Below are 15,981 nucleotides of genomic sequence, written 5' to 3'. Positions count from 1 at the left end.
TTATGTTCGCTATGGGGTTTAAACCAATCAGGAGCCATGAAAAACATCACATGAATAAAGGTCATCCTCCATCTCACAAACCTTTTAATTTGCAGAGGTGTCAATGTCACGCCCTAATTGTGTTCACCTGTTTTTCCCCTGTCTCCTCCCACACCAGGTGTTCCCTGTTTGTCAATTATCCCTTGGGCATATAACCTGTGTCTTCTCCCTGTTCTTGTTGCCAGTTCGTCTTACTTATCAGGTCTTACCAGTGTTGTATCCTCGTAGTTCGCAGTTGATTCTAGAGATCCCCCGTGTACTGACCCCTACCTGCCTCCAACAATGACGCTGCCTGCCACCTCTGTACCTCCGACCTCCTGTGTACCCAACTCACCACGGCCCCCATCCTGATCCAACCCGACCCCTCTCGCCAGTTTGTGGTGGAAATGGACGCCTCGGAAGTGGGCGTGGGAGCCATTCTGTCCCAGCGTTCAGCCCATCGACCAGAAACTGCATCCCTGCGCCATTCTCTCCCACAGACTCAGTCCAGCGGAAAGGAACTATGACGTCGGCAACAGGGAGTTGTTGGCCGTCAAAATGGCATTGGAGGAATTGAGGAACTGGTTAGAAGGCTCGGAGCTGCCGTTTTTGGTTTGGACCGACCATAAGAACCTTGAGTACCTTCGCAGCGCTAAAAGACTCAACTCCAGGAAGGCCAGGTGGGCTCTGCTATTCAGCCATTTTAATTTTCTTCTTTCATATCGCCCTGGCTCCAAGAACGCGAAACCGGATGCCCTCTCTCGAGTCTTCAGCCCTGCTACCAGCCCTCCGGATCCCGGGCCCATCCTTCCCACTTCCTGCCTGGCTACATCCCTGGTCTGGAGAATAGAAGCTGAGGTCCGCAAGGCACAGCGGTCGAGCCAGGTCCCTAAGAATGTCCCTACAGGCTGCCTGTTTGTTCCAGACCCCATGCGGTCTCAAGTTCTGAAGTGGGGCCATTCCTCCAACCTCTCGTGTCATCCCGGGGCTCGCCGGACCCTTGCCTTCATCCGTAGACGGTTTTGGTGGCCCACCATGGGGGTGGACGTGCCCTCTTATGTCTCCGCCTGCACGGTGTGTGCCCAAAGTAAGACCTTGCGGCAAGCTCCTGCCGGCCTCCTTCAACCGTTGCCTACGACACACCGCCCGTGGTCCCACCTGTCACTGGACTTTGTGACCGGTCTTCCTCCTTCCGATGGCAACACCGTCATCCTCACTGTCATGTACCGGTTTTCCAAGGCAGCCCACTTTATCCCCTTACCCAAGCTCCCCTCTGCCAAGGAGACGGCCCAACTCATGATACAACACGTCTTCCGGATCCATGGACTTCCCACTGACATGGTGTCGGATCGGGGTCCCCAGTTCGCATCCCAGTTCTGGAAGGCGTTCTGCGCCCTCATCGGGTTGTCAGCCAGCCTGTCCTCCGGATTCCACCCAGTCTAATGGTCAGTCGGAGCGGGCCAACCAGGACCTGGAGACTACCCTGCGGTGCCTAGTATCTTCCAATCCCACCACTTGGAGTCCACAGCTGGTCTGGGCGGAATATGCCCGTAACACCCTTCCATCATCTGCTATGGGCATCTCCCCCTTCGAGTGCTCCCTCGGCTACCAACCTCCCCTTTTTCCGGTCCAGGAAGCGGAAGTGGGGGTGCCCTCAGCCCAAATGTTCGTCCGCCGCTGTCGTCGGACTTGGAGGAAGGCCCGGATTGCTCTTCTCCGGACGGCATCCAGGTATCGACGACAGGCAGACCGCCGTTGGACCCCTGCTCCTCGCTACCGTAGGGGGCAATGAGTGTGGTTGTCCACTCGGGATCTGCCTCTCCGTGTGGAGTCCCGGAAACTGTCTTCCCGGTTCATCGGCCCATTTACCATCTCCAGGGTCATCAGTCCTTCTGCTGTCCGTTTGGTCCTTTCTCGTACCCTTAGAGTATATCCCACCTTCCATGTCTCCCGTATTAAACCTGTGTCCCTTTGTCGCCTCCTTCCCCCCCCCCCCACCTCCTCGGCCGCCTCCCCGGATGGTCGACGGGGGTCCAGTCTCTACAGTGCGGCGTCTCCTGAGGGTCCGACCGCGTGGCAGGGGTTTCCAGTACCTGGTTGACTGGGAGGGCTACGGACCGGAGGAGCGTTGCTGGGTTCCTTCCAGGGACATCTTGGACCCCTCCCTCATCGCCGACTTTCTGCAGAACTTAACCAGACAAAACTAGTGACTGCTAAAGGACACGAGTCAGAGGACACACACACATGTTGTTCCCATCGATCAGGTTTACATCTTCATGGGGGGAGGAGGGGGGCACCCTGTTCTAATGGTGGGAAACACTGAACTGGCAGCGGTCGGTTATTAAAACATTGGCCAAATTACCCGTTTTTCAGGCTTTATGAGGAAATACAGAATGTGTCTTCATTCCTAAAGCCGCATTAAGACACACTTGAGTTTATTTAAGAAGCTGTGTTGTGCCACATTCTCAATAAAGTTGGAAAAAAACATTTATAAATATGGATGTTTAAACAGCTGGAAACTTTAAATCGTTAAATAAAATCATTCATGTAAAACTGGAGGTTCAGTTGTTTTATTACTAATTCTCTTTTTCATAATTCGTAATGTTCTTTGCTTTTATATCTTCTGTTCTCTTCAAGAGGAACCAGGAGAACATGTATCACCTAACTTCTGTTTTTCAGTCACTTCTTTCCTTTCTTTTCGTTTTCGTAAACACGACTTATGGCAGAATAAATATACACGCTGTAAAAAGAAACTCATTGACAAGTTGTACAGTCTATTTTTAAATAGAGAATGAATCAATGTCAGCTTTGATGTTCCTTTGATGAGATGTAGACATCTGAATAATGGACAGTATTCGTGTCCACAAAGGACATCACATTCTAAGAAATTCTGTATTAAGATAAAATGAAATTATATTTACAGAGAAATGATACAGACGAACATCAGTAAAACACAGACCTCCTGTAAAGCCTCATTTACATGTTGGTGAGTCAGACACACTGAATGCATCACGGCGGGGCGGGGGGGGGGGCGTGATGTCATCACTTGCCCATCATGTCCCCTCTTAATTTGTGTGTGTCCATGCCGGCGGCTCCTCGGCAACCGCTGCTGGCGGTTAACGCGTTTCCGCGGCAACTGTCTGATTTGTCTTGTCTATCTGCGTTCTGAGAAAGAGACCAAGTAGAAGACGAGGACGAGGCAGAGCGAGACGGCCTCTTGTTGTCCAAGACGTAGAAGAAGAAGTGGCTTTAGGGACACACAGATCATTTATGACCAATGAATCCACGTTTACTCAAAGATTCGTACATTCGTATTCTTTTATCATCTCAACGCCGCGAGGACACCGAGGACAACGAGGAGCCGCGGCGCTAAAGATGAAGACGAAGAGTTTGTTCAGTGCGACGCATAATTACAAGCTCTCAAGTATTTACAGAAAATGATTTAGTTTGATCAGATCCTTTTTACAAATAAGTATCAACTTATCAACATGAAACGTCACAGACGGCTGAGGAGCTCTTCAATCTCCTCCTGTAGCATTCGGAGCTAAAGCCATTAAAGTAACACAGAGGTTCATGAACTAAACATAAATAAGAAGTTTATTGGTCTTAACTGAGTAGTTTCATGCTTTTAACCACTAACGGAGGTTTTGTGGCTTCAAATGAGAATCCGATCTCAACATAAAGCCATTAAATGTCTTCCATTAGATTCATCAGCTCTTTCCTTCCTGCTGATCTCACACTTAACATCAACGCGGCCTCGGTGGAAACTAATGATTCACTCATTCGATATCAGCAAGTCAATATCAACTGTCTGCATTATATTCTGCTTTTTACCAGTTTAGAATCAATCAGAAGCTGAACTTGTTCCTCACAACGAATCGTGGGAAATAATAAATAATAAATGTTTTCCTTTCTCTTGTGAGAGTAACATGTGATTTGACCTTTTGGCCCCGTACTAAAGGTCAGTTTAGTACTAATTGATGTTTTTTTACATTACTTTATTACAGGTCATTTAGCTGATGCTTTTATCCAAAGCGACTTACAATTAGGTGTCTTGCTCAGAGACACTGGGGCAGCTGGGACTCGAACCACCAGCACGCCGTCTCTGCCCGACGCCACGACGACCCTCTTCTCATCAGCGCGTCGTGTGTTTAGTGTCATGAGGATGACGTGAGAGGTTTTGTGCTTCTGCTCTCAGCGAACATTACAGCTAATAAAGTGCTGAGTGGGCGACTCGCTGCCTCTTTGCTTAATGGAGATAGCAGCGAGCGCTAATGAAGTCTGCTAATTCCCCCCCGGACATTCCTGGGTGGTGTTTGTGGAGCCGCTGATAGTCTGATTCTTTTATTCTTCTCCACCACTAATGGAGGTTTGTTTGAATAATACGTACCTTTGTCGCCGAGCAGCTGCCAATCAAAAAGAACCATGTGATCTACGGGGGGACGAGCCTCGGGCTTCAAAAGAGAAGCAGCTCGGAGGACGAGGAACCAGCGATCAGAACCGGCACCACAGTCCAGCAAGAGAAAGCAGACCAGCAGACGGTGGGAGCTTCCGCTTTCCTCCTCGCTCCTCTTCTCTGCTCTTTTTCTTCTCCTAGATCTTCTTCTTCTGCTTTCAGGTATGCAGTACACTCGTTGTCCCGCCATTTTGGTCCTCGTGGGGTTGGTCTTGTGCGGCCCCGGCGTGTCCTCACAGCGCAACAGAGACCAGGACCAGGACCAGTACCAGAACCAGGACCTGGACCCGCGTCCCCACCTCCTGCTGCAGCGCGCTCGTGGTGCCGGGCTCCTGTCGCAGGTGAGACGGACTCCTCATTGTCAGGAGGAAGAGCTGAACAACTAAACATGAAGACAAACTACTCGATCCGTGTTCCTCACGGAGTGAGATGATCCATGATGCTAAGGAGCCTCAATGCTTCCTTACTTTAGCACCACTGGACCGTCCTTTACCAAAGGACAGGAGATTTTAAATAGAGACGTGTCATTGGTCCGTAAACACAGATCATGTGACTAACCGCTAGCATCACTCGTTTATTCCTCTGAACCGGGTTGTTTGTGCGTCTGCACGACTCACAATAACAACACATGAAGCAGGAGACGTTTCTTTGTAGCCGCTGCAGACTGACGTCCCTGACAAGCGTCTCCGTCCATCACAACGACGCAGCTCCTCTCCTAAGTCCTCATGAAGCCTCCTAACCATCTGTCCTTGACCCCGTGACCTTTTCCGCAGAGAAATAGTGGTTAGGAATTGACGTTACACGGTAGTTCTTTTGACAATTTGAATCCAGCCCGTTTAGGAAAAAGAGCAGTTACTTGAGTCACCAAAATAAAGGTAGTGAAAGGACGAGACAGTTTTGTATAGAGAGCTAAAGAGGATGAATACTGATGCTAAGGATGCAAACTCCCTCTCAAAACATATTGATATGTAAGCTCTTCACGATGCTAGTATGTATATATATATACACATATATATATATATATATATATATATATATATGTGAATATCTTCATTGTGAATGTTTTACTGAGACTAACGCTGATCCGTATCCTGGTGTTTCAGGACTGGAGTAAGCGTGCAGTGGAGGACCTGCTGGCTCAGATGTCTCTGCCGGAGGCTGACTCACAGCTGGGGGCCGAGGTGGTTTCCGCGGCAACAGGCGGGAGGCTGAACCTGGAGCGGTCCGTTGACCCCCCCAACAACCTGCCGGCCCGTGAGCGCAAGGCCGGCTGCAAGAACTTCTATTGGAAGGGCTTCACTTCCTGCTAGAGCCCTGCCAGGTCTGACTGCTCTTTCAGCTCCACCCACCTATCTGACTGTCACTAAGCCCCGCCCCGGTGTTTGAGTGACACTTTAAGCCCCACCCATGTAACATTGCATTCTGTATCTCACCTGACCCTGTTGTCTTTTCTTCCATGACAGTTGGCACACGATCACCTGACCCCCGACTGAGCGCCTGGTCGTCCAATCAGCAGCAGTCTAGCTGCGGTGTACCTAAGTAATTAATGTAATTATCAATTAAAACGATAAATCAGTGAAGTCTGTGGCTCTGCCTCCTATGTGTCCAAAGCAGCTGTGAATCAGATGATAAAGTGACATCATCATGAGAGAAAACGTGCTGATCCACGACCTTAATACAGTTTAAATTCAATATTTCAATATTTTCTGTGATTTCCAACAAATAAGTAATATATATATATATATATATATATATATATATATATATATATATATATATATTTATATATATGAAACAAAAAGGGAAACATTTGCGACGCCCTGTCGATGTTACTGAGCACTGAGATGCTGCGGAGCGACTGGACCTTCAGTGTTTGAACAGAGAGTCTGATGAACCTTTAATGGAGATCAGAGAGAGCAAATGTTGGCTTAACTCGTTACACGTGTGTGTGTGTGTGTGTGTGTGTGTGTCTTAAATACTTAACCAGAACTAAAAGCACATTACTGAGACGACGTGTTAATGATATTTGCTTTTCCTTCCGATGTAAACTGAATGCTGGTCCCACCTACATTTAACATCCAAGCCACGGTATTGGTCACTAACACAGTCCCACGTTGATTGACAGGTTCATGCAGACAGCATTGAAAAAGAAGTTATATATATATAATATATAATAATTATGGATCCATGCAGGGGATTGAAAGCTCTCAGGTTTATGTTTAATCAACAGAATTGATTTGCAACATATTTCTCAGGGATCATCGAGAGGAAGGGAAGATGAGAGAGATGTCTGGAGTTAGTAACACCTCTGGAGCGACAGCAGATTTAATTACAAGCAGCTTATTGGTAATCGAATCCAAGAGACAGGTGGAAGATTTAAACTTCTAAGTTAAAGTCAGTTCCAAGGTTCCTACATCGGAGGACGGGTCGGCGCTGGTTGAAGGCAGGAGACCATCAATCTTCTCATTGAAGAAGTTCATGGAGTCGTTACTGCTGAGGTCCAAAGGAGTCCACGTCTGAAGAGAAACCTGGGGTTGTTTTATCTTTCTCTATTAATGATGCCAAACTAGCCTGGATCCGTCTGATTGGGTGGAACGCCATTGTTAGGGATTTAAGCCAGTCATGGAATTATAATACGTGTAATAATGTTTAGTGTTAGAATTATAGTTTGTGTGTTATTAGATATTAGTTATTACATTAACATGTTAGATGAAGTGAATGCAACATGAATCAAACACACGTTATAGTCATTTAAATCATATAAACACCGCACACATTAACATTCTGTCACAATGTGATGTTAAAACCTGGGGACGGATGCTAATTTCTACCAATTTTATCCCCAAAGAGGGAGTTTGTTCTCCTGTCAGGTAGTAAATGAACAACTTAATGTGAGGCAGCCGACTGAGGCAAAGGTCTCTCGCACCCAAGAAGACACCTCAAGAGTTTTCAAAGGACCAAAGCGGGGAAAAGACTGGTAGAATTCTCCTGCAGCCGCTTTGATGAGTCGCTTTAGACTTGCTCAGAGGATTCTCTATTTCACGAAATATTTTACTGTTCGCTTTGTATTTCACTTTGTAATCGTGTTCCGTATAACGTTGTTTAGTTATTAAATACTCTTTTGATTCGTGGTTTCCGGCCGGGACGAGACCAAAGGAGTGAGGCCTCCCTGGAGAGTAACGCCATAACCGTTCAAGTTTCCTCAGTCTGCTTTAGGTTTCGGGTTTGAGGGTTATACCACGGAGCAGACTTCCTTCTTGTTCCTCCAGAGGAGCATCGACAAGATGATCCATCTGGGACGGACTGAAGTCCTCACAGCAGTCTTCTGGTATCTTGAGACAGGACCCTGAGGAATGGCTTCTTTAAACGAGGCTACAGCGGTACGTCGACTGTAGGAACCCTTGTCAGGAGGAGGAGATCAGACCGGTTATCAGACAATAATCCGACAGGAGAGGGTTCTGTGGACAGATTGTTAGATGTTCAGTCCCAATCCCACACACAAGAACCAAGTTGAGGGTGTGTTTGTTTTACACTCTGACAGAAACCAACTGAATCTAACAATGAGGGAAACAAAGTACCACGTCTGTCCCTGTCGACATCCACACGAATGTTCAAATCACCCACAACAATGACGTTCTGGTCCGTTTTAAGGACCAAACTCGTTAGGAACTGTGAAAATTCAGAAAGAAATTCTGAATAAGGACCTGAGTCCTGTACACTATTACAAAGAGACCCGGCTGGATTATTCACCAGGTCGGTTGCGAAGGACGGAGAACTAGGCTTTAGAATAAAAAGTAATAATCCAGTTCAGAGCATTCGTGGAGATTAATCAGTGATCTGAAGAAGGAAAGGAGCCCAGAAGAGAGGAGGCAAGGAGAGAGGAGGCGGTCAAGGAGACAAAGGATACCTTTGTACTTACTTACAGTACTTACTTCTACCAGTGTATTTGTACTTGTAGTATTGTTACTACATTCTGCATGTAGCAGCATGCAGACTGCAGGTAAGGGGCGGAGCCACTGCTCAGGTGAGGCAGGTTTCGATGATGTTGCCGTTAGCTGGTAGCTAACGGAAGCTCCTCCGCTCTCTTCACTGGTACCAGCGGCAGTGGAGAGCGTCCATTGGTTCAGGCCGTCACACGGCTGTGGGCCGTCACCGCGTTAACCGCGTCCGACAGGTGTCGTCTTCCGTTAGCCAGCTGACGGACGACGTCCCCCCTCCAACCGCTTCCTGCTCAGAAAGCCCCCACAATGCGTTTGACTCCAGGCAGCACCGTCACACGAGGATCCATCGAAAACAAAGTCTGAGGTTCCTCTAAAGCGGCTTGATGAAACGGACCCCTGGTGAGCTGGTGACCTGCAGTCTGTCAACATCAGCAAAGACCAGACGACCTGAGGTCTCTACAGGGTCCTTACGTGTTAGAGGTCGCTTCTTCAGGGTTAATTCAAGACCAGTTAGTTTCTTCATGAATATTAAATATTATAGTTTGTTTCTATACGATTATTAAGGACTAGACTTTGTTTCTGCATGAATTCATAACAGTAATAAGTGTGTTGCTCTCAGCGTGGTGACTGATTAGTATTATTAGTGTTCACACTGTAGCAGCAGGAAACTGTTCCACTGAAGCTCCATCTGTTAAACTCCCACAGATTCCTCATATTATGGAACATCAGGAGCTCCACAGGGTTCACATGAGCGCACGTATGAAGAGTCGGTAAGTCACATTTATGACTCTGATGAATATTCACACAGTCGACTCTCTCAAATTTCCCTTTCAAATGGTTCTCACAAGAACTGTACAACGTTCTGCTGTCCAGACGTAGACATGAAACGTGGAGAGGTCCAGTTAGAGAACATTTCTTCAAGCAAAGGTCCGGAACATCATAATGTGACTACGAGTGTGATTAAATAGAGGAATAGATGCATTTAATCAATACACAACTAACACACACAACTAATTCAGTATGATTCTTTTGACAATATTTATTGTCACCTAACAAAGAACTGAACATATATGTGTGACTGCAAATATAAATAATGTTCGTATATGCTGAGCAGAAACCAGTTTGTCCATTGAGGATTAAATGCTCTACTTTCGCTGTCCACTTGTCTCTTTTAGCAGCATTTCTTCCTCATTCTCACCCGTTTCTTTCTCTCGCAAGCTCCGTCTCAAATGTCGCTGTCTTTCTTTTCTTCCTACAGTCTTTTTATTTGTAATTTTCCGCTGTCTCTCTTGTCTGTCTGCAGTATTAAGACGAGTAGCATCACATGCGATGGTTTGACTCGAATGCTGTTGGTCTGCGCTTCAAGCCACGACCGTCAAAAAGTGCGCTGTCACATTAAAATCACAATCGTCTTTTTTTAGCTGTTGGTCCGGATGGGGCGGCTTCTGAGTCCTGCTGACCCCTCCTGCTATCATCATCATCATCATCATCATCATCATCCTTATTATTATTATTATTTAAAATATGAATCATATTACTATTACTGTCATCATAAACCATCATTACCCTCTCCTAAAGTCTTTGTGTTCTCCCGCCCACAGGCTTCTGTGGATTGTGGTTCTAAGTGATGGTGGTTCTATGTGATGGTGGTTCTAACTGATGGTGGTTCTAAGTGATGGTGGTTCTATGTGATGGTGGTTCTAACTGATGGTGGTTCTATGTGATGGTGGTTCTATGTGATGGTGGTTCTATGTGATGGTGGTTCTATGTGATGGTGGTTCTATCTGATGGTGGTTCTATCTGATGGTGGTTCTATCTGATGGTGGTTCTATGTGATGGTGGTTCTATCTGATGGTGGTTCTATCTGATGGTGGTTCTATGTGATGGTGGTTCTATGTGATGGTGGTTCTATCTGATGGTGGTTCTATCTGATGGTGGTTCTATCTGATGGTGGTTCTATGTGATGGTGGTTCTATGTGATGGTGGTTCTATCTGATGGTGGTTCTATCTGATGGTGGTTCTATGTGATGGTGGTTCTATGTGATGGTGGTTCTATCTGATGGTGGTTCTATCTGATGGTGGTCCTGCTGTACACCTGCTTACTACTCTCAAGTTTTCAAACAAAGTCGGACCAGAGTCTGATTTGTTGGCATGAGGACTTTGTGTGTTGGTGTTAGAGTGTGTGACTATGTGTGACTATGTGTGTGTGTGTGTGTGTGTGTGTGTGTGTGTGTGTGTGTGTGTGTGTGTGTGTGTGTGTGGCAGGAGGTAAATTGTTGGTGACAAACAGACCGGCAGGCATCACAATGACGTCAGTCACCAGTTCTATCAGGTCTATCTGACCTACCAGGGTCTATCCGGTCTACCAGTTCTATCAGGTCTATCTGACCTACCAGGGTCTATCCGGTCTACCAGTTCTATCAGGTCTATCTGACCTACCAGGGTCTATCCGGTCTACCAGTTCTATCAGGTCTATCTGACCTACCAGGGTCTATCCGGTCTACCAGTTCTATCAGGTCTACTAGGACCACCAGGTCTACTAGGTTGAATATTAATAAATGACTGATGAATGAACAGACATTCATCGATTACTTATAAATTGATGGGTCAACAGATTCTGATATGTAGGTATTGATCGATCACTAATAGAGTGACAGGTGATTGTTAAGTCAAAGGACCCGTCGGAGCTCTCAGCGTCCCTCTGGGGGGCCGCGAGCCCTCCGCCAAGAAATGGACAGAAGCAACAGGAAAAACAAAGTGTTTAAATGGATCATTTCACTAAAGCGGGAGGCGGGGGAGTCATCATCATCACCATCAGCATTACTCCCCCCTCCCCCCACACCGGGACACTGACGTCAGCCAACTGTATAAGAGCCGCTCTGACGGGACAGACCCAGAAGATCCTCCGACCCGCGGAAAGACAGGTGATGAACATGGTCTCCTCGCGCCTCCGCTGCCTCCTCCTGCTCCTCCTCTCCCTCACCGCCTCCATCAGCTGCTCCTCCACCGCTCAGAGGGACGGCAAACTCCACCTGCTGCTCCACCGGACCCCGCTGCTGAGTTCCAAACAGGTCAGAGCGCCAAGACACGGAGGGACAGGGACAGCGAGAGAGACAGACCCAGAGGGGAGAGACAGACAGACAGAGACAACGAGAGAGACAGAGCCAGAGGGGAGAGACAGACAGACAGAGACAGCGAGAGAGACAGACCCAGAGGGGAGAGACAGACAGACAGCGAGAGAGACAGACCCAGAGGGGAGAGACAGACAGAGACAGCGAGAGAGACAGAGCCAGAGGGGAGAGACAGACAGAGACAGCGAGAGAGACAGAGCCAGAGGGGAGAGACAGACAGACAGAGACAGCGAGAGAGACAGAGCCAGAGGGGAGAGACAGACAGACAGCGAGAGAGACAGACCCAGAGGGGAGAGACAGACAGAGACAGCGAGAGAGACAGAGCCAGAGGGGAGAGACAGACAGACAGAGACAGCGAGAGAGACAGAGCCAGAGGGGAGAGACAGACAGAGAGAGACAGCGAGAGAGACAGAGCCAGAGGGGAGAGACAGACAGACAGCGAGAGAGACAGACCCAGAGGGGAGAGACAGACAGACAGAGACAGCGAGAGAGACAGAGCCAGAGGGGAGAGACAGACAGACAGAGACAGCGAGAGAGACAGAGCCAGAGGGGAGAGACAGACAGACAGAGACAGCGAGAGAGACAGAGCCAGAGGGGAGAGACAGACAGACAGAGACAGCGAGAGAGACAGAGCCAGAGGGGAGAGAGACAGACAGATAGAGACAGCGAGAGAGACAGACCCAGAGGGGAGAGACAGACAGAGACAGCGAGAGAGACAGACCCAGAGGGGAGAGACAGACAGACCGAGACAGCGAGAGAGACAGAGCCAGAGGGGAGAGGCAGACAGAGACAGCGAGAGAGACAGAGCCAGAGGGGACAGAGACAGACAGACAATCTTTTTGAAACTTTGATAAATCATTTATCGAGTCGTCATTTATGATAATACAAAAATATGACTTCACGTTGATGCTCTTTATACATATTAATAATCAATCATTCCAAACTAGTTCAGGCTCTTGATTTTATATTTATTATTATTAAGCTAAAATGAAAGTGATTGATTTGGTTCCCGCTTTATTTGACACACTATCAAATATGAGCAATGATAAACTATCAAAGAGGCAAAAAGGCTATTAGATATACTTTATCAATAATAACACCTGAAATAACTTTTGACTCAATAATTCAGTATTTTGATTCGTTTTTATTAATTGTGAAGAAATCGTCTTGTGATTAATTTGATTTTGTTATGTGTTAAACAACGTCATAATGTTATTTTTATTAAAATGATTCTTTTATAAATGTTTTGTCTCTTTATCAACGTAAATTCTAACTGAACATTCTTGATCAGCTGAATATAAAATAAAACATGAGTAAAGAAATTCAGTTTACAGAGAAATCATTAATTACTGATATATTAATTAATTATCTTTTTTTCCGCCTTTGAAGGTTCGAAACAAATTGAAATAAATTGAATAAATGTGAGTTGATTTTGTTTGTTTGATTCTTTGAGAAATAAAAATGATTTAGTAATCTTGATCTTTAAGTCACATTATGAAACGTAATTTATACTTTCATGAAATCTTTTTTAACACCATGTTTTTGAATTTGAGGACATTTTATTAGTTCTATTAGTTCTTTGATCTGGAGCTTCTTCACTGATATCAATCATTCACATAAACATTATTTATTTATCTAACAGCTTCACCTCTTCATATTCATACTTTATCAACTTCAAACGTTTGTATTTTAAACTTTTTCCATGGTTTCTTTTAAAAAGTGAGATGCAGATGTGTTTCCGAAGATACATAGAGACACAAAAGAGGTTTCTGAGTAGTTTTAGTCATTTGAAGAAACATAACAATACTAAATATATATATATATTTCATTGTGTTCATTGACATTCACATTCACATTCATTGTGTTTTATATATATATAAATGTGTTTTATATATATATAAAACACATTTATATATATATATATAAAACACATTTATATATATATAAAACACATTTATATATATATAAAACACATTTATATATGTATAAAACACAATTAAAACGTTCAATAATTCCTTCCGAAGAACTTCCCAGTTTTTAGTAACATCTGGTCTGTGTGCCTCAGGACATGTCTCGAGCCTCGCTGGTGGAGCTACTCCTGTCAGACCTCCTCCAGGTGCAGAACGAGGCCCTGGAGGAAGAGAACCTCGCTCCGGCTGGAGGAGAACCCGAAGAGGTCCACTTGGACCTGGAGCGGGCCGCCGACGCCGGGCCGCTGCTCGGTCCCCGGGAGAGGAAGGCCGGCTGCAAGAACTTCTTCTGGAAGACCTTCACCTCCTGCTGAGCGCCGCCTCGTCCTCTTGTACAGAAGCTGAGTGGATCCGACTCTTTTCTGATTCTGTCTGAATCTAACGTTGAAATTATTTTTCATTGTCTGTTTGAATAAAATCAGTTTGAGACAAATGACGACTGGTATCTGCTGACGAGGAGGTGAAGATCTCTTCCATCAGGTTCTCCTCCTGAAGGATCAGCCCACTGGGTTCAACTATCAACTCTATCAACTTTATCGAAATAAGTAAACGTATTCAAATATAAAATGTATAAACAGTGATGACGGAAGAGTAAATGTGAGAAAGGTGCTACAACTTTTCACCTCCCACACGTGGACGAGTTACTACATGTTGTGGGAGGAGCCACTACCTTCAGGGGGAGGGGTTACCACATCAAAGGGAAGAACTTCCCTGGTTTTTACCTTCAGGGCGAGTGGTTATTAGCTTCCGAGGGGGGTGTTACTACTTTCATAGGGGAAGGTTACTACCTTCAGGGGGAGGGGTTACTACCTTTAGGGGGAGGAGTTACTACCTTTAGGGGGAGGGGTTACTAGGCACTACTGGTAATAACGTTTGGTACCGGGCTGCACCACTACCTAATTAATACTAAATTAATACTACTATTAATACTTAATTATTTTTGTCATTTGACTTTTTTTTCTGATAAAAGTTTTATTTTGATAATTGACAATAATAATTGATAATTGTGTCCTCGTTACTCTTGACGTGTTTCCCCGATGATTTTTTCATGTTGAGATTTGCCCACTTCTCGTGTTTGTCCTCCACACCTATAAGATCGGTCCGCGAAATATCGTCTAACATGAAAACGGTCCGTGGGGTAAAAAACGTCGCAGACCCCTGATGTAGTGTGGAGCTCTTGCTTGTATTGAATCTCTGGCATCTGTGACCTTTGGTCCGGTGCGTTAGCAGCAGCCGGCCTTGTTGAAGCCAGAAGGATAAAGCTAACAGACCCACATAATGGGACCATGCTGGTACTGGTACTGGGCTAAACTAGCATACTGGTACTGTACCGGCAGGCTGGGAACTCAAAAGTGATTTTAATGGGTAATAAATAGGCCTTCAAACTCCGCATGTGCGCAAACTCCACACAGCAGAATCAAAGCTAAGAGCTTCATGCTATGAGGCGACTGTGCTAACCACCACTCCACGTGCCGCCAGCAGAGGATCACACTGCTTTTGTTCATATAACGGTGTATTGCTGTTTTTAGTTCAATGCTCCCTACAATTAATAGCGATAAACTGTTTTCTTTACAAAGCATGACTGTAAACAATAGTTTAGTACACAGTACTGGCTGTTAAGTGTAGAATATGTTTTATCTCCATTGGCACCACGATGATCCGTATATTTCACACTAAAAAAATGTATTTTTAAAAGTAATTCATGGAACATAGGCTGACATATATATTTACGGTGTTTCACTGTCAAATAAACTGAATTTAACCAATTACAATTTAACGGTCTGTTACTGTCAGGATTTGACAGTTTTTCACTGTACATTTGACTGACTTAGTGTACATGTATTAAATTAATGAATGAATGTGCCGGGTAAACATCAGCCTGAAGCTACAGATGTGGAGGCTCAGGTGAAACGCGATTGTCATTTTTGGTAAAGATTTGTTTTTTAAGGGTTGTTTAGACGATGTCACCCATGAGTGTTATCGTTCACCCTGGCTATTTTCAGAATAAATGTTATACTTGTAGGTAGTAAAAGGTGCTATAAATTGGAATGCACTCATTTATGCTTTGTATAATTATTTAATTATTACATAATTTCATTGCTCAGAAATCCAGTACAGATGATGTCGGCCTGGTACAGCTCCATACAACTTAAACCAATTACCCACATATTTAACATTCATTTCAGAATAAACAAATGCGTTGCATGTACTTCTCATTAGGTCACGTTGGTAATCAAGGCATTATCTTGAAATGCATCCAGGACATCCTGTGCAGATGTAGTGTAGGTTGAGGAAGCAGCAGCTGGGGGCATTTTGTTAAGAATCACCATCAGCAATGAAACGGAAGGACGTTTAGGGAAGTTGGTAAACTGCTTGGATTTGAAGTTTCGGGAAATGTTTAACCAACCGGATTTGTAGGAACTCAGTTGATGCCATTGAACATACAAATTCTGATTCTGTTCCCA

General features: G+C 45.3%; 2 protein-coding genes across 2 annotated transcripts; both read left to right on the top strand.

The window, feature by feature from the left end:
• Window positions 1–4,388: 4,388 nt before the first annotated feature.
• On the top strand, window positions 4,389–6,054 carry sst1.2 (somatostatin 1, tandem duplicate 2). The gene is made up of 4 exons (XM_040173859.2): window positions 4,389–4,559; window positions 4,637–4,815; window positions 5,578–5,795; window positions 5,938–6,054. The coding sequence occupies exons 2-3, from the start codon at window positions 4,639–4,641 to the stop codon at window positions 5,782–5,784; spliced, it is 384 nt and encodes a 127-aa protein (XP_040029793.2). The 5' UTR covers window positions 4,389–4,559; window positions 4,637–4,638; the 3' UTR covers window positions 5,785–5,795; window positions 5,938–6,054.
• Window positions 6,055–11,260: 5,206 nt separating this feature from the next.
• sst1.1 (somatostatin 1, tandem duplicate 1) lies at window positions 11,261–13,949 on the top strand. The gene is made up of 2 exons (XM_040183693.2): window positions 11,261–11,486; window positions 13,612–13,949. The coding sequence occupies exons 1-2, from the start codon at window positions 11,343–11,345 to the stop codon at window positions 13,828–13,830; spliced, it is 363 nt and encodes a 120-aa protein (XP_040039627.1). The 5' UTR covers window positions 11,261–11,342; the 3' UTR covers window positions 13,831–13,949.
• The last annotated feature ends 2,032 nt before the right edge of the window (window positions 13,950–15,981 follow it).

Source organism: Gasterosteus aculeatus, chromosome 1 (assembly GCF_964276395.1).
Source record: "Gasterosteus aculeatus chromosome 1, fGasAcu3.hap1.1, whole genome shotgun sequence".
Taxonomy (NCBI): Eukaryota; Metazoa; Chordata; class Actinopteri; order Perciformes; family Gasterosteidae; genus Gasterosteus; species Gasterosteus aculeatus.
The sequence above is the reverse complement of the archived record's forward strand: the minus strand, read 5'-3'. Positions and strand labels throughout refer to the sequence as shown.